At 34.1% G+C, this 21,680-nt stretch overlaps 1 protein-coding gene across 1 annotated transcript in view; it reads left to right on the top strand.

Annotated features, from left to right (window-relative positions):
* Positions 1–12,165: 12,165 nt before the first annotated feature.
* The window catches only part of LOC126978612 (multiple inositol polyphosphate phosphatase 1-like), a 34,275-nt gene continuing 24,760 nt past the window's right edge, over positions 12,166–21,680 (top strand). Inside the window, exons 1-2 of the mRNA XM_050827584.1 lie at positions 12,166–12,280; positions 17,934–18,111. Coding sequence (XP_050683541.1) covers positions 17,943–18,111 — 169 coding nt within the window. The 5' untranslated portion in view covers positions 12,166–12,280; positions 17,934–17,942. The remainder of the gene's footprint in view (positions 12,281–17,933; positions 18,112–21,680) is intronic.

Genomic DNA, 21,680 nt, shown 5'->3' with positions numbered 1-21,680 from the left:
TTTTATTCAAAATAGGATGTGAAATGATTTATTGAAAGTCAAAAAACTACCACCCATTCCAAAATGAATACCTCAGGCCTGAGAAGAATGGGCGCAAAAAAAGATGTTAAGTATCATTTGCCTAGTAATTTACTAGCTACGGCACCCTTCGGACGGAAACAATAATGTTTACACATTACTGCTTCAAGTATGAACAAAATCAAAACTGTTAAATATAAATACACGTCATAATATGAATAATGCGTAAACTTAGTTCAATGTGTTTTAATTGCATTCTACTTCAATGGTGAAAACGGGTTTCCCTTTAGTGAAGTTTTGTTTTGTTAAAGTAGGTGGTGCAACAATATTGTACAGTCATTTCTATCGCTATAAAATTATCACAATCTAGTCCCAGGCTGTCCGATCATTTAGATATTTAGCAGTGGAGTAATAGGATTTCCGACAGAGCCATTTTTTTTGTAAAATATTTAAATTTATTTATAGATAATGCCTGAACAGTGGCTGGGACTTTATTATAGAAGTGTATACATTTACCCTTAAAGCTATTATGTATCTTATGAAGCCTACTAGAATTAGTCAGAAGCAATCCCTTATTTCTAATGTTATAATAATAAAAATCACTATTAAGGGCAAAAAGGTGACGATTTTTGTGAGTAGTATTAGTAATACAGTTGACACTTGATGGATCCTCGCCCACCATGCACATTTTATTTTTGAATTCATATGTACGTTTCGTCAGCGCTTTATAAGGTCAGCAACGCTCCTGTGATTCCTCTGTTGTTACAAGAGAGTAAGGCCTGTAATGATCACTTACCATTAGGTGAATTGTATGTACCTATAGTCGTTTCTCCTCCACCTAAAAAAGGAATACGGCTCTGCCTCTGAGGCAACGTTGCAAGTTTGATGCTTGCTGGGAGTTCTAAGTTTAGTATATTCAGGATGGTAGTAAAATTTGAACACCGGGCAACAAACAAATTGTTCACAAATAGAACGGAAATGAAGTATGGATTGCACGGTTGGGATTTAGTTTGTGAATCTTCCTAATAATTGACGTTAAAACACCGAGGTTTCTGAACAATTTATTTATGATTTAATTACAAAATATCCGGACGACCGAGCCTTGCTCGGATTTTTAAGAATGTACAAAACTTCAACAAAAAAAAAACTAATAGGACATCTGGATTCGAACCGGGGTCTTCTGCTTTCCGGATCACCCAATGTCTCATCTGAGCTATAATAGTCTTGTATATAGTGGCGAAATTTACCTTTGTATTCTAATGTTATTGTAGCTGTTTCTCATTCAAACATGGATAAAACCTAGCTAGATCGATTTATCACCCCCGAAATCCCCTGCATACTTAATTTTATGGAAATCGTTGGAGCCGTTTCCGAAATTCAGATTATATATATATATATATTGCTCGTTTAAAGATATAAGATAAATTATAGTTTTCAGATTTTTCCATGTATATAATTGTAGTTTAGGACGGCATTACTTGCCAAATTGCATAGCTCTTGGTCAACGGAAAATAGCCTAGAAATTTAGATTCCTTGAGTGTGTCGAAATACAGCTTTTTTTTTTAGCATAAATGGCCGTATCTTTTTATTCCGTTAACTTAGAAGTCGTTAATTTCAACTCGATATCTCCACGTGTTCCCGAGATATAAGGGTCTTGACAGACAGACAGACGGACGGTCTGTCTGTCGGACGGAGTGATCGTATGAGGGTTTCGTTTTTCCCTTTGAGACTGATATGGACTGAGTTACAGTCTGCGCTCCGAACGTTGCGTATAGGGACTAGCCGAGTAACGAAGCATCGTGTGAGATTGATCATCGGCCGAGAAGTGCAGGTTTGTAGGTTTAGGCCTAGGCCCTAGCCTGTGAATCTCCCCAATAACGGGGCAACGAAGCATCGTTCACAAAACAACGCTGCGCCTGCGCTTTTTGGACTTAGTTTGTTAAACACTCCAACAGTTGAAGTTAAAAATAAAGTTTGTCAACTAGTACGTACGCACGCAAGAGGTTATTCTTCTTAGGCGTAATAAAACAAAAATCCTTAAAAAAAATTGTCGTCGTGCTATTTTACGTTTGTAAGAAGGAAACAATAATATAATAAAGAAGGTACCTACCTATTGAATACAACCAATGAAAATATTGCTTTAATTAATAATTAAGTTAAGTAACGTGTAATTAAATAAAATAAAGTATTTTTAAACAATTGGAGAGTTATTTCAAAACTTGTATATAAATTGAAATTATATATTGAAACTTATACATATAATTCTCGTACATTGGTTGTGGTTGTGAAGACATAATATGAGTTACAAGAGGTTTGGTAGCTGAAGTATGATAGAAATAGTCTAGTTGACCAGCTATTTTTGATAATTTTGATAATTTTTCCCTTACGTGCCAAAAGAAGAGCTACTTCAAAATGTAATTATTCGCTTGTCTTTCTCGTGCTCTGATATTGCGTAGAAATAAAAAATGACAAGAAAAAAAATTGTCCTCACTGTTGGCGGTTAAAAAAACCATGTGTGCCGTATAGTCCCTCACAGGACAAGAGGTCTAATTGATGAATATGCGCTGTGCCTGTGTCCTTCTCAGCATAGCAGTTAGTTTAATGATCAAATAAGATAGTTCCGAAGAAATGTTAGTAATAACGCACTATTTCAAATATGATATGACATGCTTACCTTAAAAAAAGCACGTACACCTTCTTAAGGTGCAGACAGCAACCCTGTGATTCCTCTGCAGCAAAAGAATGTGAGTGGCGCTCATGACTCAACACCAAGTACACCCGTATGCTCGTTTGTCCTAATCTTCCGTAAAAATCAACAACTGATCACATACCATTAACTGCACCCTGTGCACGCAAGATATTATTTCTTGTAGACTCAATAGTCTACAAGAAATAATATCTTGCCAATGCCACAAAACAGAAATATTTGCTTGATGTTGAGAAGAAATAATCGCCATTACATTGTCTAAAAAACCTAATAGCATCAGTTTATCTGAGATAGCAAATTTACTAATTATATACGCACAACCATTCAAATTCAAAGTGAAATCAACTTACGTAAGATGATGTAAACAATGCTCACGTACTGGTTGAGTGTCAATAAATGAAATGAAAACGAAATACATAAAATTTATTGTACCCCATGCTATGCCATCTACATTAGATGCAAGTATTTTTTCGGTAGTACTATTTAAACAAATTGCAATTCCTCATATTCAAGAATTGATTTATAGACTGAGATTTGCAAAATACGAGGTTAACGATAAGAAGAAAAATTGATTCTTTGGATCGTAGATAATACAGTGCATAGATAGAAAGCTACAGAGATATGCACTCAGTATCTTCTGTGATTTATCCAAGGCTCTTCATTGAGTTCCGCATACAACACTGGTCTGGAAGCTCATGTCACTTTGGCATAAAACAGAATGCAATCGATCTTACTGATTTCATATTTAATCAATATAATTCAGAAAGTCGATGTGAATGGCAGATCTACTGAAACACAGTCTACGTCGGGGTACCCCAAGGGTCTATTCTTGGACCAATCCTGGTCCTTATTTATAATAATGATGCACGTAATCCTGTAGAAAGAACCATTCAAATTCAAAGTGAAATCAACTTCCGTAAGGTGATGTAAACAAGGTTCAATCTGACGCTATATATTGCTGCATTTATTGATAATAGATGAAATGAAAACAAAATTTATTACAATAGTTTATTTTTTTCGGTAATTCTGTTGATACCAAATTACAATGGGGCCCGCGCATTGAAGAATTGGCTAATAGGCTTAGATCTGAAGAATACGAGGCTGACGATAAGGCTGAAAAAATAAAATAAACTGACATAGCCCGTCTCGTCTAGTTTACTTTAGGTATTTTTATACTTTTGTTTAAAACTTGATTTCATTGGATCATCGAGTGGGTATGATAGAAGATAGTTATGTAAAAAAAAGATGAAAAAATACAGCGCATGGAGAAAGTTGCAGATTTTTTAAAAACCGAATAGAAAAGCAAAAGTTATTTGATATTCACAAAAAAATAGGGATTTGCTTCTCAAAAAAAAAATTGGCGTCGAATATCTCTAAATTAAATTAAACCGAAAATTATTGACTTTAATAAAATTGAAATGCTTCAATTATTTCACACGGCTACTTCAAACAACAACGAGCGCTTGCCGAGCCGATGTTTTAATTAAAACACTCGATTTAAAAATTAATTAAGCTTGGTCGACTGTGGGCAGGTAAAAACGGGTCAGTGCACATGTTGATTGAGGTCACCGCACAATAACATGTCATACGTAACACAATGTAGAGCCTCTGACCATTCCCAATGCGGCTATTTTCTCAAACCGTTGTTACTTCGCATGTTGAAGTTTAAGCCGACTGGTTAGTGACCCTGACTACTAAGCTAGGTCCCGGGTTCGAATCCCGGTAGGTGCAATAATTTACATGATGAATATGGATGTTTGTTTCCGAGTATTGGATGTTTATAATATGTATGTTTAAGTAAATATATTTACAATACTACGAACATACATCTTTGTGCCGTTTGGTGTCGAGACACTTGGCCCGTGGGGCGCAGAGGCGCGGAGAATGTTCAAAATACTATCTTCGCGCCTCAATAAGGCTACTGGAAACCCAAGCACTGGCAGCTATTTCGGTGAACGGATCAGCCTTGCTATCCAACGCGGTAATGCTGCCAGTATTCTTGGTACGCTTCCACGTAATGATAGTTTTAATTTTATGTAGTCGTAGTATATAGTAAGTATATTGTATTAAATATACCGTTGTCTTGTACCCATAGTCTATGCCTAGTTTGGGGCAAGATAATTTGTGTAAAAGGGTGTTAATATTTTCATTATATCAAATTGAAACATAGACTTATTTTATTATTATTAGAATATTTTAGCGCATATATCACTTGACAGCCCGATACGTAACCAATGTCCATGTGTCAATCAAAATCTGTTACGGTAACTATTGATTGGCTTACCTTTTCTGTCATGCTGTATCTACATTATATATCTCTTTTTTTATAATCAAAAAATACTAAGGATGGGTTGCGTCATATTAACTGTTATGGTTAAGGTTTAAGTCAAATTTAATGTTAACGGTAACACTCACTTCCTTGGCATAGTTAAAGTTAAAAGTGACACTCGCGAATATTTTATTATATTTATTTAAAAATTTGATAGTTCGCTATTTAGCTAGTTAACATTAACAATAGCTTTAACCGGCGAAGATTGGACGATTACGGTTAACAGTTAAAGTTAACCGGTACGTTAATATGTTTTCATTTGTCATAACCATAATGTTAACACGAGGAACAGACATAAACTGATGATGCCTACTACTCAGCTAAGTCGAGTTAGTAAGTCTTTTGTGCGGCGATGTATATGCTTTTACAACAAGATCCCAGAAAATGTTTAAAACAAAAGTATTACGTTCTATTCAAAAGAATTGTTAAGAAACGTTTGTGTGGTAAAGATTACTATAACATAAATGACTTTCTTAATGATACCACAGATTGGGAATGGAGTGACCGCCCTCAGGCTATCAAATAATAAGTTTAATTGTACAATATTACTTTGTTAAAATATTTATTCCATGTTCATTCAAAAAAGCCCGATGAGTTTGTTGCGCCCATTCTTCTCAGGTCTGAGGCATTCATTTTGGAATGGGTGGTAGCTGTTTTTGACTTTCAATAAGTGATGTTACATCCTATTTTGAATAAAAATATTTGAATTTGTATAGGTAAGGTTAGTTAGTGCAATCCGGCTTAAGAATCAGTCAACCTAATGCTAAAGGCCTAGATTACTTAACAAATATTGTCAACATTGGCTGTGTGTTGCACCAGCGTTTACATTTGCAGTGTACACACATTGGCCCACAGCATCCTTATCACGAGATGCCCGAGAAAAGTCCAACAATGGTACTTTCTAGCGTAAATCAACATAATCATCGAGGTCACCATCTTGCGAGTCACTATGCGTTGAATGCAAGTTCAGTGACCCGCTGACGCAGACCTAGATGGCATGTCTTGTGAAAAAATGATTCATAATTAGATGCAATAAGTTTTCAAATAGATTTGAGGGCAGATTTTTTAAGTGATAATTTCTTATTGGAGGTTAAACCGCTTCGTTACGTTATGCGTTACGGCGCCAGTCAGTCTGGCTTCCCTTTCTCACATGGCAGCGGTAGGCAGGCTCAGCCTGCCTCACTCTAACCAGTTGTTACTTTTATAGGATTAAATAATGGTACTAATAATGTAAATACACAAAATTCTAATGTACATATTCAAGAATTGTAACTAAGAATAAAATATATTTTATATAATCAATAAAAGATTTTATTAATAAATAACCTTTCGTTACATTATCAGAATTCGGCGACGGCAGTCGCTCCATTCCCAATCTGTGGGATCATTAAGATAGTAATTTTATGTTATAATAACCATTACCACATTAGACGTTTTCTAACAATTCTTTTGAATTTTATATTACATTTGTTTTGAACTTTTCCTGGGATCTAGTTGTAAAAGCATATACATTGTCCCACAAAGACTTACTAACTGTACTTAGCCGATTAGTAGGCATAATAAGTTTATGTTTCTACCTGCGGGCCTACCATGAACTGTTATTTCGATTCACTGCTTTGCTATTTCATAAAACAACGTCGTTGGAGCGATCGAATTTAGATTAACGTCAAATGAAGTCGGAAATTGTATCGCAAACTGTTTTAGTTCGTTCATTCATTCGTACCATGAGGTAATATTTCAACGTAAACTGGCTTATGGTCAAAATGAGCGATTCAAAAAAGTTGCTACTTTCTTAGCGGAAAGTGAGTCGTTTTATTAATAACTTTTAAAAAAGAGTAAAAACATACAGAAAAGTAAAGTGCAATTGTTGAAACATGAGATGAGAATACTAAATTGGACTTTTTTGTAAAAATACTGGATATTAATCATTTCTGAGGTCATACCAAAACATAAATGATTGTATTTTTAATAAATTTAATAAATTATTTAAGAGAATAATAAATTAAGAGAAATAGAAAAAAAAGAACTTATTATCAACTTAAAGTACACGGCTAATTCAAAATATTCATATTTCTTTCTTTGAAAACGTCTAGAAATACCTTTTACTTTTCTCATACAATCAATATAACAAAAGAAGCGATTCACACTATAAAAACTTTTATTAAAATATGAAGCTGAAAAACTCGAATAAAGATAACAATGAAAAATACTTAATAACATTGGCTAACAATAAAATGGATTCACAAAAAGTTTTAACACGTTTCTTAGGTTGTTTGGTGCATTCGCGGTTTCTGTGATATTTATTTATTTGCATACAAATACAGATAAAGGATTATTTAAATAAAAAAGCTTGAATATGAATTATTCAATTAATAAAAAAAATACAAAATTAATTGTATTCATTGAAATTTATTTACACATGACACAATAAATTATAAATCAATTTTACCAGTGGGATACTCCTTTGCACGGGATGCCGGCTAGATTATGGGCACTACAACAGCGCCTATTTCTGCCATGAAGCAGTAATATGTAAACTTTACTGGAAAATTACTGGGCAAATAAGTATTAACATCTTATGTGCCAAGGTGACAAGCGCAGTTGTAGTGCCGCTCAGAATTTTTGTGTTTTTCAAGAATCCTGAGCGGCACTGCTTTGTATGTAATGGGCAGGGCGCATCAAATTCCATCAACTGAATGTCCTGCTCGTATCGTTACTTAATTAATAATCTACACTGGCCTGCAAAAGTAAGTATCACACTTTTCAAATTATTTTTTTTTCTTAACTATTAACTATAGAGATTTAAGATTAAAAACGTTTTGTTGCAAATTTTATAGGCTTTAATTCTTAGAAACTAAAATTATATATTAGTAACATTTTTAACTTAAAAAAGATAAAACAATGAAAATAGACATTTTTAGTTTAGTGTAAAAAAATTCAACTAAAATGTATTACATGTTATTTAAGTTTTAATAACTGGTATTGCCTCCTCGAGCTCTGATTACAGCTTCGAGCCGGTTTGGCATACTGAACACTAGGTTTCGGAGCCGATGTTGGGGAATATTCTCCCATTCTTCTACCAGGGCCTGCTTTAGTGCCCTGAGGGTAGTAGGTAGTGGTATGCGATTTCTGACTAGCCTCCCAAGCTCATCCCAGGCGTGTTCAATCGGGTTGAGATCAGGACTCATGGCCAAGCCATCACGCTGATACCGACCTCCTGAATATACTCTTGTACGATATGAGCCGTGTGTGGCCGGGCATTATCATGCATCAGCATCGATCCATCACCCATATTTGCTAAATACGGCCCTGCATACTCATTGAAAATCTCTTGAGCATATCTTTGCCCAGTCAGGGTGCCATTTTCTATGGCTACTAGCTCTGTGCGACCTTCTGAAGATATGCCAGCCCATACATGTACACTGCCTCCACCGTATTGGACTCTTTCTGAGATGCAGGCTTGAAGGTATCGCTCACCAGGTCGCCTGTAAACACTTCGCCTTCCATCAGAAGTGTAAAGGGAGAATCGAGACTCATCTGCAAACAAAATTCTTGACCATTCTTCTTCATCCCACTGCATGTGTTCACGGGCGTATCGCAGTCTCGCTACTCGATGCTGTCTCTCGAGTTTTGGGCCACTCGCTGGTCTTCGGGGTTTCAAATTTGCTTCAGCAAGTCTTCTTCTCACTGTACTGTCACTAATGTAGTCCCTCCGGGTCTGAAGTAGCTGTTGCTGGACTTCAACTGGACTTCGACTTTTGGTGGCGATTTCTTAACACAGTGGAAATAATATAACGATCTTCTCGGGCACTGGTACACCTGGGTCTGCCATTACAAGGTCTCCTCAGATGGTGTGCAGTCTCTTCGTACCTTCGCTTTACCTTCTGGACCGTTCGTACCGTCACACCCACCATTCTTGCAGTGCGACGCATACTGATGCCTAGTTCCAGAAAAGCCATTATCCTAGCACATTCTTCAACTGAAAGAGGCATGATAAATAAATGTTATGTGCTTTTTAGCATAAATTTTTAAAACAAGACCCATCGATCTTGAAAAAAATTTAAAACAGAAAGAAAAATGTGAATGGTAAAATTGTAATTCGGAAACGTCCACTTTGAAAAAGGAATGGTTTTGTTTTTGAAGTTTTTTTTCAGCCAATTCTTAAAAGAAGGTATAAAGTTTTTATGTACAAAATTAAATTCTCTTTGGAGTCCATTTTATTTCGAAAGTATATCTTGTGAACTTAAAACTTTATCCCAATTTTAAAAGTGTGATACTTACTTTTGAAGGCCAGTGTATAAAACTATTTAAATTAATTATTAACAAATAGTATATATAAAATCGTGAAGATCGCAGTCGGCAGGTAAGGTGCCCATGAAGCTGGCAACGTTACCTCTTTGTATGGCCAAATTATCCTCTGATAGAGAGACAATACATGACCTTGGGTCACCTGTCAAATCAGAAATAGTTAAATTAAATAAAAGTGGTGACCCCGACGTGATAGCGTAACCCCTATACACTATATTTTATATTATTATATATGACTATAGCAACTGTACCTATCTTCTTAATTGTCCTACAAATTGAAGTCTAAAAATCCCATTTCTTCCAAAGTAAGATTTTTGTCTGGAATCTTCCTGTCAAAAAAGTTATACAAATATGATAAAAAATATTGTAAAATAAATGAAGACTTGCGTGGCTCCTTCTCATGTCAAATTTAAGTCAGTTGGTGCTGGGGCTGCTGCTTCGACTGCCGAAGACAGCAAGCGTCGCAAATATGATAGTCTCAATGAGACATACATCTTTGTGCCGTTTGGTGTTGAGAAACTTGGCCCGTGGGGCCAAGAAGCGCGGAGAATGTTCAAAGTACTATCTTCGCGCCTCAATAAGGCTACTGGAAACCCAAGCGCTAGCAGCTATTTCGGTCAACGGATCAGCCTAGCTATTATCCAACGCGGAAATGCTGCCAGTATTCTTGGTAGTTATAAAATTTGATTTGTTTGTAAAATATAAATGATATACATTTTCCTAAAAAACCTTTTTGGCTCAAATATCTTACGAGATAAGGTAAAATCATCATGAATGCGCTTGAATTTGTTGAGTTCTCCGCTATGCTGTACCACCATAGACTTACAATATACTTGTGTATAGACAAACAAACCGTACCAGACAAGAAGAGCTAAAGATTAGAGATTTTTTGTTAGAGATCAACTGTAATCGATAATAATTGACAAGTCGTAAATAATCAGCCACGCTTAGCATTAGCTCCGTAGTATTTTGAATATTAAACCATTAACACACACCTTCCAACTCAAAATGGCATTAATATCGGACTGTCAGGTCGTCTAAATACGCTAATAAATTCCAAGTCTACCGCGTATCGGCTGTCAAACGCATGGCTATATCGTCAAAGAATATATAGTAGTATTGTGAGCTCTATTGCATGTACTACGCATATACTTCCAGGCACGTGAGTAAATAAAACAGTACAGAGACTAAGTTTCATAGAGCCACGCGACATGGTTCCACTACTGCAATAATGTCAGGGTAAGCACGATACACGTGTTGTTTTATTAATAACAAGCTTAAATATTTTAACGTAAAATAAATAACTAATTGGTCGTTTACTGTACTGTCTCTATGAATAATACGAGGATGGAGAGGCGGAATACAAGGAATAAAAAAACTATATCTATACTATATATACTAATCATATTTTAACTATCCCAAGGACTACTAAAACCTAATAGTAGACTCCAAAAATAACAATAAACGTAACTACAATTATTAGATTAATTCATTAGATTGTATAAAACTATGCATATACTTATACTTCGCTTATACTTTCTAGTGAATTTTATATCTGTTGTTTTGGAATGGTTTTTTTTTTTTATAGATTGGATGTATTATTAAAAACTTTTATATTTTAAGTGAATCTGAAATACTCTAATTTATTTGAGTATGTTTAGACTTAAAAAATTTTGCAATGCAATTTGATTACAAACAGTTTGAAATTCTGCCGCAGATAGCACTGTTAATGTATGTCGTTTTTTTTTTTATTTCTTTATTTATTTAAGAGCTTTTATGTCTACATGTCAGCCCCATTATAATCTAAGTACATTAAAACTCAAACAAAACTTTTAACTAAACAATATAAACAGAAAAATCAACTAAAAAAAATAATAAAAGGAAATGCAACTTATACAGTCATCAACTAACAGACTTATGGCATCCTAAGATGGAGGACGGGCAAGTAAGTATATTTACAAAAATCTGTGTCAAATCTGCCCAAACCCATAAGTACTATAATTTTGTCTCTACTAGGCTGAAATCAGACACATTAATTTAAGAAGTATTCAACATCCTTCATTATTTCACATGAAGCACAAAAAGGTGGCTTCGTAATTTTCATCAAATATTTAAAGTTATTCAAACGTGAAACGTCAAGACTGTGTCTGTGAGCAATAATAATCAACTGTAAGCCGTTAAGAGTTCCATTGATCATCGACTACGACAATTACTGGTACCATAACGATGTTACATAGGTAGCATATAAAAGATAATTAATTTGCTCCAAAGAATTGAAGAGTTCCGTTACTTTGTCATGGACCCCATAGTCAGAGCCTCACCAAAACTCTCATCAACTACCTTAAGTAGAAGAAGAAGTGTAGTACATCCTTTCCAATAAAAAAAGAATAATCGAAATTAGTTGGCGTGACATTGAGTTACTCGTCCATTTGTCGTACACATACTTAATGTCTTTTATGGGTTTTTTATGGATGCCATTGTCATATCTGAACCACTGCAATGTACCACACGGGCAGCACCAGCTTCCTAACCAAAAACGAATCATTAAAGTCGGTTCACCCAGTCGAAAGTTTCGAGGTAACAAACATACTAAAAATACAGTTGAATTGAGAACCTCGTCCTTTTTGAAGTCGGTTAAAAAAGCTTATAATAATGTTTTGTTTAATCTCTCTTAACTTTTCGTTAAAAACCTACCAAAATAGGGAACAATTATGCCCGCTCTTAAGAAGCTTAGTCTCTGTACCGTTGAACTTACTCATTTGCACTAGGTACCTACAGGCTATACTCGACAGCCAAACCCAACAAGCCTGTTTCATTCAGCCAGTCTGTCTGACATTCCACAGTGGAACGCCGCGTGTCCCGCGCATTTTCTAAACGGTGTTTCAAATAAAGTTGATTTTTCGCAATTCTGGCTAAAGGTAACAATCTATTATGCTTTAATATCATTGTGATTGTGCAGATGTGAAATGTAAATTCGATTACAAGAAAGTAGTCGTGTATGTTTACAACATCAAATTTTATTTCTAGTTTTATTTTCTGCTTGTGAGACCATAGGCACAGTAACGTGGTTAATTTTTTTTTAAGTTTGTTCTATTTTTGCTGATTACCTCAGATGTTTTACATAGTGCACTTGTTCATATATTATTAAATAAACATTACTCATTCATACATTATTTATAGTAAGTATTGTGTTACTTCCAATTTTCTCATTTTAATGTCAATTGGCTTATTTTGGTTTTTTTATGAAATACCGTCATTGGATGACATTTATTGGATTTATTAGAAAGCAACAACACTATTTTTTTTGTATCAGGATACTGTGTTAATTTTATCGATTCCCAGGATAACTTTCCAAAAATAATACAAGCTGTGTAATTAGGTATCTCTCGGAAATAATGAAGTAGTTATACTATACTTACCTATATGATACTTATAGGTTGCTATATATCGGTATTAACGGAGTCTCATTTTTCACAATAGGAAATAAGTACCTTCGTACCTGCTATCAATATTTTAGGAACTAAATAAGTACATAATGCCATGAATCATGAATTCATGATGCAACAGATTTAAATCTATAAACATAATTATAATTTAAAAAAGAGTCAGAAGATGAAACTATTACTTATTTGAATTACAATAAGGGTGTCTGTTATACTGTGAAAAAATTATTCACTATTAATCGTTAATAATGACATTTCCTTATATTTTAAATATTTTTACTTCATAATAATTAGGTTTCTTTATGATGGATTTAAATAATCTCAAAATTTATTATCAAAATACTCGCGGGTTACGCACGAAATTACACTCACTTTATAATAATATAGAAACAAGCAATTATGATATAATAATTTTAACAGAAAGTTGGCTATGTGATGGAATTTTAAACACGGAAATATGTGACAGTCGTTATGATGTATTCAGATTTGACAGGAAACACAAGAGAAGGGGCGGGGGCGTTTTGATATGTATTAAGAAATTACTTGCTGCGTTTATTTCACAGGACTCAAACTGCGAGCAAGTAGAATGTATATGGCTAACTATTCCGAAGGGTATATATTTAAGCAATCGCTCGCTACGTAGTGACAAGGATTTACATATTATAGCGGCATACATCCCCCCTAACTCGGATGCGAATAATTTATTACGTAACTTTAATAAGACCCTAATATCATTTTACGATAAACATTCGAATGATAATTTTCTCATAATAGGAGATTTTAATTTTTCTTTCATTTCATGGTATGGTAATGATAATAGTTACAGCATTACAAAATACTGTAACTCAGAATTATTAGAATCGGCATTGAGTTTACTAAATACTTACAATCTGATGGGATTAAAACAATATAATTTCAACAAAAATAGCTGTGGTAACATTCTTGATCTTGTCTTATCAAATATTTACTTACAGTGTAACATATGTAGCGATTCACTTGTAAATATTGACCACTTTCATAGTCCCCTGGTTATCGTCGTAAAAGACCTTTTTATGAAAGCCCTACAACCACATTTTTGCGTGATAAAGAAATTTTTTAAGGGTGACTATGAGACGATAAATTTAAAATTAAAAAATACAAACTGGTCCGACATCCTAAATGGCTCCGTTGAAGAGGCCGTGGATAATTTTTACAGAATTATTCATTCGCTCATAGAATCTCATATACCTGTTATAAAAATCTCCTCACGTCATCAATACCCGAAATGGTATACTCCAGCTCTAATTAATTCAATAAAAGAGAAGTACAAAGTTCACACTAGGTGGAAAAAGTTTAAAAATCCAGGAGACTATGCCATGTTCTCCTTGCTGAGAGCCCGAGTAAAGAGGTTGCAAATCGAATCATATACAAAATTTATGAATCGTTGTCAGAGTAATATCAAAACTTCTCCTAAAGAATTCTGGAAATTTATTAAAAATAAACGCACTGATTCTGGTATTCCTCACAACATGTACTACGGAAGTAGTTTACTTACGAATGGACATGATATCTGCAATGCATTTAATGAATACTTTCAAAGTGTATTCCAACCTAGTGACCTAAATGATGAGACCCTGAACGAGGAATCAAATATTTCCGAAAATCTTCACACAATTGAGATCGATGAAAGAATACTTAGGAGGTTGTTTAGTAAATTGGATATCCGAAAGGGCGCCGGTACTGACGGTATACCAGCTATTTTTATAAAGAAATGTGAATCGGGCCTATTACCTCCGCTACTAACACTCTTTAAGCGCTCCATTAATGAAGGGACCTTCCCTAGATGTTGGAAGGAAGCCCGAATAGTACCAATACATAAAAAGGAATCAAAAACAAATATTAGTAACTATAGAGGTATCTCCATTTTGAATATATTTGGTAAAATGTTAGAAAAAATTGTATATGATCATATTTATAGAAATTGCCTACAATGCATCCCTATCAACCAACACGGTTTTATTAAATCTCGTAGTGTCCTTACTAACTTGCTTGAGTTCACTCATACCGTTAAGTGCGACATGAATGATAGATCACAAATAGATGTAATATACACAGATTTTGAAAAGGCTTTTGATAGAGTCAACCACAGTATACTATTAAAGAAGCTTTACGCAGTTGGAATCAGAGGGAACCTTCTTAGATGGACAGAATCGTATATAAGAAATCGCTGTCAGGCCGTCGTCCTCGGTGGTTTTAGATCAGACTTTGTTGAGGTGACTTCTGGTGTACCTCAGGGATCGCACCTGGGTCCTTTGTTATACAATATATATTTATATGACATCAGTAATTGTTTTGCTAGTTCAAACTTCTTGCTGTATGCTGACGACAAAAAGATTTATAAAAAGATTTCACAAATAGACGATTGCTTTATGTTACAAGATGACTTAAATAGACTGTCACAATATTATAAAATAAATAAAATAACAGTTAATATTGCTAAATGTCAAATTATTACATTTTCACGAAAGCATAATAACATAAAATTTGATTATACTTTAAATAACGAAATTATTCCAAAAATTACTCAAATAAGGGATTTAGGTGTGATCCATGATAGCAAACTAACCCATAATAACCACATCGAAATAATAACACAGAAGGCTTATAAAAATCTAGGGTTTATTCTTCGCACTTGCGAACCTTTCAATGACATCTTGTGCCTAAAAGTGCTATATTATGCTTACGTGCGAAGCATCCTTGAATTCGCAAGTCCTATCTGGAGGCCTACATATCAATGTTATATTGACCGCCTTGAAAAAATACAAAAGATATTTATAAAAAAATTGAATTTTAAATCTCAATTCATTCCTATAGACTACAAAGAAGCCTGTAATTATCATAAAATCGATACCTTGGAAGATAGAAGAGATGTAATTGATATGTTACTCCTTTATGATATATTACATAATAAATTTGACTGTCCAGATATCTTAAATAAAATATCATTCCAGGTACCAACATTACGTACTAGGCATACTAATTTATTTAACATTCCCTTTGCCTCTACTAAGTATCTTAAATATTCACCTCTATTTCGAATTCCTGACATATATAATAAGAAATTTTCTTCCGTCGACATTTTCAACTTATCACGTCTGAGGTTCAAAAAACTGATATTAAACTGTTTAAATTGCAGGAGTTAATCATCAGTATATTCAGGATAAATTATTAGTCTCACATCGTAATTTAAACATTATATTCGAACACTCACATTCACTCACACCACTCACATTCACTCACACCAATCACATTCACTCACACCAATCACATTCACTCACACTACTCACATTCACTCACACTACTCACACCACACAACCTACTCACCGTTTCAGTTACTCAATATGGATACGATTTCTTCTTTTCTTTCTATGTAATTTTTTCTTGTAAGTTTTTCTAGTATTTTTCGTTTTTGTCTTAAACTACTTTGTCACATACTTATTGTACTGTTAATAGTATTCCTTTTAATTGGCGTATCTATTCTGTATAATTTTTAATATACTCTTTTCATTTTGTTAGCTGTAAGGAATCATAAATAAATAAAATAAAAATAAAAATCGTTTTAAACTTCAAAGCACTATAAGCATCGCTTCAGAAAAAATGGCGCTCTAAGAGGGAAGAAATTGCGCGAGCAACTTTCCTTCTATTTCGCTATTAAAAAAAAGAAATTTTATCGTACTTTCGTTTTTTAGATAAGATAATACATATAAAATTATAATCTAGTTGCATGCTATAAGTAAGTTTAACAGCAATGCCTAATAATTTTTAATTAACCCGGTGAAAATTTATTGGAGTAAGCGTTATTTTGCGGAAATCCATAATTATCAAAATGTTTTGAGTTTTCTTGAGTGTTCATTCCGCCAATATTCGTCTTCAAAGAGAAGGAGAAAACGAGGAGAGAGAAGTCTCGTGCCAGAGTTTAGCGAGTCAACATATGTGTCGTTTTGTTTGAAAACGAATATTGGCAGAATTAACACTCAAGAAAACTCAAAACATTTGGATAACCGGCGAACTCTATTTGATCTTTTTTTTTTGCATTATAACTTTTAAATAACATGATTGACTGACCTCAACTTCTGAATAGAATTAACTTTCGTGTCCCTAGTATGTATCCCTAGAAGCAAATTGTTGAAAAAACCAGTTCGACGATGGATGTTTGGAACGAACTCTCCTATTCCTAGGCTGTGCAAGATATAAACACGTATATATATATCATCAATAGTTACTTGTCTCCATACAGTTCGTAAATTATTTGTAAGTAAGTTTAGCAAGTAAAATTTAATCATTATTATGTTTTTAATCTTAACTCTTATAATAAACTAGCTGACCCGGCAAACGTTGTTTTGCCGGGTCAGCTAGTTTAAATAATTCACGCGATAGTTTTATAAGTAATAAAATATTGCCTATATTATAGCCTGTACATCATTTTGTTCTATTGTCAATAGTTTTTGCAGCGCACGCAAAAATAGGTTTTCGATTTTACACCTTGTGTTACAAAATAGCAATTTTATTACGGCTCCCTAATTTTGAAAAAAAAAAAACATAGCCTATAGCCTTCCTCGATAAATGGACTACCCAACACTGAAAGAATCATTCAAATCGGACCTGTAGTACCAGAGATTAGCGCGTTCAAACAAAGAAACAAACAAACAAACACTGCAGCTTTATAATATTAGTATAGATAATAGTTGTTGAAAATCAATACAATTTTCATGAATTCTTAAGGATATTTGGGTTTTCCTCTTGTTAATAATTTAATGTTTTTTTTCTCTGAAGAGTAAACTAATATTTACTATTGAAGCATGTGGTAGATAACCTACCAGGTGTAATCGTTGGCTACATTTAGTATAATAAATTTTGTCTCTATCTTAATATATATATATATATGTATGTATATATATCAATGTGAAAGAAGGGTTAAAAGTTCGCAGCTACTTTTTCGACGTGTCACTATCTAACAGTAAACAGGCAAAAATAATACCATTAAAATCAAAGCTGTCGGTAATATTTTTGAGGGACAAAAGTTCTGGAATACCTTCAGAATATTGTGTTTGAGTGGGTTCATGGGTTATTGAATCTTGAAATATTTCAGAGCATTAAGATGCGGTGGGTGATATTCTGTGCGGCCCTGATGCCGCTGGTCTTATGCCAAGTGGCACAAGAGACCTGCCTTTCCGTCGAAGAGGAACCCTACCTGTTATTCGGCACCAAGACTGCGTACGCGTTCTCGTCTTCAGGGACACCTATTGGTGGAAATCATGTAGTTCCTGGTGAGTACGTTTAACTTTACTTTACTTATTACTTATTTTTACTTTTAAATAAAAATAAAAGAATATTAGAGTAATATTGACATACTTTTACATAAATAATCTTGCTCAAACTAGGTACGATACGATAATACTTAAACATCCATGACTTGGCAACAAACATCCATATTCATCATATAAAATACCCGCCCGGATTCGAACGTAATTATATAAATACTAGCTCATGCCCGCGACTTCGTCCGTTTAGATAAAGGGTTTTTAAAAATAATAAGTACTATTCCAGTTCCGGTTCCCGTTTTCGCTCCCGTTCTCCACATCTAATATATAAAATTCTCGTGTCGCGGTGTTTGAAGTTAAACTCCTCTGAAACGGTTTGACCTAGTCTCAGGAAATTTTGTGTGCATATTGGGTAGGTCTGAACATCTATTTTTCAAGCCTCCTAAATGTTAAGGGTAGTCCACCCCTAAATTTTTATTTTTAGATATTTTTTTTAATACAACTTTAAAAAATACATACATCCCTAAAAGACCCGTCTACGATCAACACCTATCTTTGTATAGAGATTTTAATTTTATTCTATTCCATCCACAGTCATCTATTTTTTATACCCCCAAAACTTTTTTTATTACTTTATATGGCAATACAACGTTTGCTGGGTCAGCTTGTATTATATATAGCTCACCGTCGTGAATTTCAATTTTTCACAAATCCCGCGGTCAAAGATTATTCCGAAATAAAATGTAGCCTGTCAGTTCCCAAGCTCTAGTTTATCGCTGTACCAAATTTCATCAAAATCGGTTAGTAGCTCCGGCGTAAAAGCGTAACAAACAAACTTACAGACACATTTATAATATTAGTAGGGATAAAACTTATTTTCTAAGTTCTAATAAAGTCTTAAAATTTTAATACAACAGTGTATTCACACACGCGCATGTTTTTATTAATCTCGGTATAAACAGACGAAGTAGGCGTGGCAGAGTTTGACTGGTATACGATCAAATAATTTACTCCATAATCATGTTTATTGTCAACCCTATCATCCTAGGGACTCCTTCACTAACGGCCTTGCAAATAAACATGATATTAAGTTATACCTGCGAATAAACCAAGAATATGCAAAATGTTGACTCTATCGCTGACAACACTGTCAATACAACGATAATTCTGAAGTTTTCCGAATGTCAAGCAGCCTTGCAAATAAACGCGGAAAACGTTATACGTCCGAATAAATCAATCATCAGCAATAATCTATTGTCTATTTGTAGACATTTAGCATCAGGTATAACTTTATACTAATTTTATTTGTGAGGCTGTTAGACTTTAGCTATGTTATTAGTAAACGCCATGCAAAGTTACTCCAAGTTTAAAATTACTTCTCCCTATCATGTAGTTCTGTAGTGACAAAGGTACAATGAAGACTTACTGTGTTATTACAAATTAATAAAACTTGTGTTGAACACTTGTTTTAAAAAAGTTCTACTGCTACTGTTCTATTACTACAAATCTGTGTCTTTCTGTTGTTTAGCGATCAACAGTCCTTCACCATAGATTATATTTAAACACGAGTCGAAGGTTGTCTAAGGTGTGTATAGCGAATACTTAGATTATATTCGTTTGTAAGATTTAGATTATAAGATGACACATAGATTACAGATGACAAAAGTTGCGTTCCGTCCCCTGTACACTTTAGTTTATGTTGTGCTTAGCGAAGTTTTAGTTAAACACAAGCTCAACAATGTTTAGTAATAGAAAAAGATAAATTTTAGACGTCGTTATTGTTAGGTCACTGACATTGTTATAATTAGGTAACTGTTTAACAAAGCACGTGTCTAAGCCATTGTTAAATATTTTTTTTGTAATAACAGCGAAAAAGTTTTATATTTGGAATACTTCGCGTATTGCGTTGGTCATCTCGAATTTCATCGTAACTGTGCCAGACTTGCTAGTGTCCATCTAATTGTAGAACTATAAAGTATAATACAACGCAGACAGAAGGTATAAACGATGTCAGTAGCTCAGTTAATGCGGTGACGTAATCATGTTTGTCGAATGATTCCTCATTGTTTCCGCGATGAATGAGTTTATTCACGGCAAAGGCGTTCACTGCATCATATTTTTTCCTACCGTGGACGCACTGAAACCATTTAATAATTGTGCATGCTTAGCAACCCAAAGGGCTTGACATAGTTACTACAAAATTATCAAAATTAAGCGAATTTTCCCCGCCACACAACTCTACAATAAACATAATTATACATTGTGTAAACATCCAAGACTTAGAAACTTACCTATCTTAGACTTGAGTCACTAACCACTTAGTTATAAGATCGTCATTAAATAAAAATGTAATATTATCATCATCATCAGCTGGAAGAAGTCCACTGCTGGACAAAGGCCTCCTCCAAAGATCGTCATGACAATCGGTCCTACGCTGCCCTCACACAACGTATTCCGGCGATCGTCGGTTCATCTCCTGGGGCGCCTACCAACACTACGTCTTCCGGTACGTGGTGGCCATTCGAGGACTTTTTTGCGCCCATGGCCATCTTTCCGTCGAGCTATGTGCCCTGTCAGTTCAGTTTCGCAATCATCAATGACTTTGGTTCTCCAACGGATCTCCTAATTTCTTCATAACTCTTCATCATTCTATCATCTCGTAGGGAAACTCCGCGCAAAGCGCCCTCTCCATTACCCTCTGAGCGACCATGAGTTTCCTCATAGGCCCATATTTAGCGCCCACGTCTACGTTCCGTATGTCATCACTGGCAACACACACAGGTTAAAAGCCTTCTAATGAGAATACTATATATATAATATAAACAACAATGAATACAAGTTACAAAACGTTTACTCTATTACGTCTATACGCTCTTGATAGAGCGTTTGTTCGTTTGCATAGCAATTTTTTAGACTATTTTTTTTTTCAAAGTAAAGTCGAATTCAAAAATCTTTTTTCAATTATGCTTAAACTAATTGCTATTGAATCGTCACTATAAATGTATTTTTAAATTACTGAATCTATTATATGTTCAACGGTCACTCTTTTCAATCAAATAGAGTATTTTACAATGGCTGTAATATACGTAACAAATTAGTTTGAAAAAGTGCTGCATCCAATATATGAATCGTGTTAAAATAATATCAAATATTTCATAAAAAAGTAATAAAGACTGAAAACTGTATAAATATATATTATCGTATATTTTACATTCACGTATTTTCGTATATGATACGTTTCATAGATTCTCATATTTTTAGGAACTTTATCATAAATTCACACGTTTTTGAACTAATTGACTAGCTGATAATATACCGACGAAATAGTAACAGTTCTTTAGAGAAGCATGTATGGATGTTTTAATATTAAGTTAAACTAATGCGTCTTCCATTTCCAAATGATGCAAATATAATAATATTAGATTCATGGTGATCGTAAAATGTATACCCAGAATAATGTTCAACGTATGACAGTAACAATTGATTAATATTTGGACTAGCTCCAAACTTTTATAACGCACATTAAAAATAACTGTACCCATTAAATGTGTTGTTATTAGTTTCCCGGATATTAC

Source organism: Leptidea sinapis, chromosome Z (assembly GCF_905404315.1).
Source record: "Leptidea sinapis chromosome Z, ilLepSina1.1, whole genome shotgun sequence".
Taxonomy (NCBI): Eukaryota; Metazoa; Arthropoda; class Insecta; order Lepidoptera; family Pieridae; genus Leptidea; species Leptidea sinapis.
Note: the sequence above shows the minus strand (reverse complement) of the source record. Positions and strands in the feature narration are given on the sequence as shown.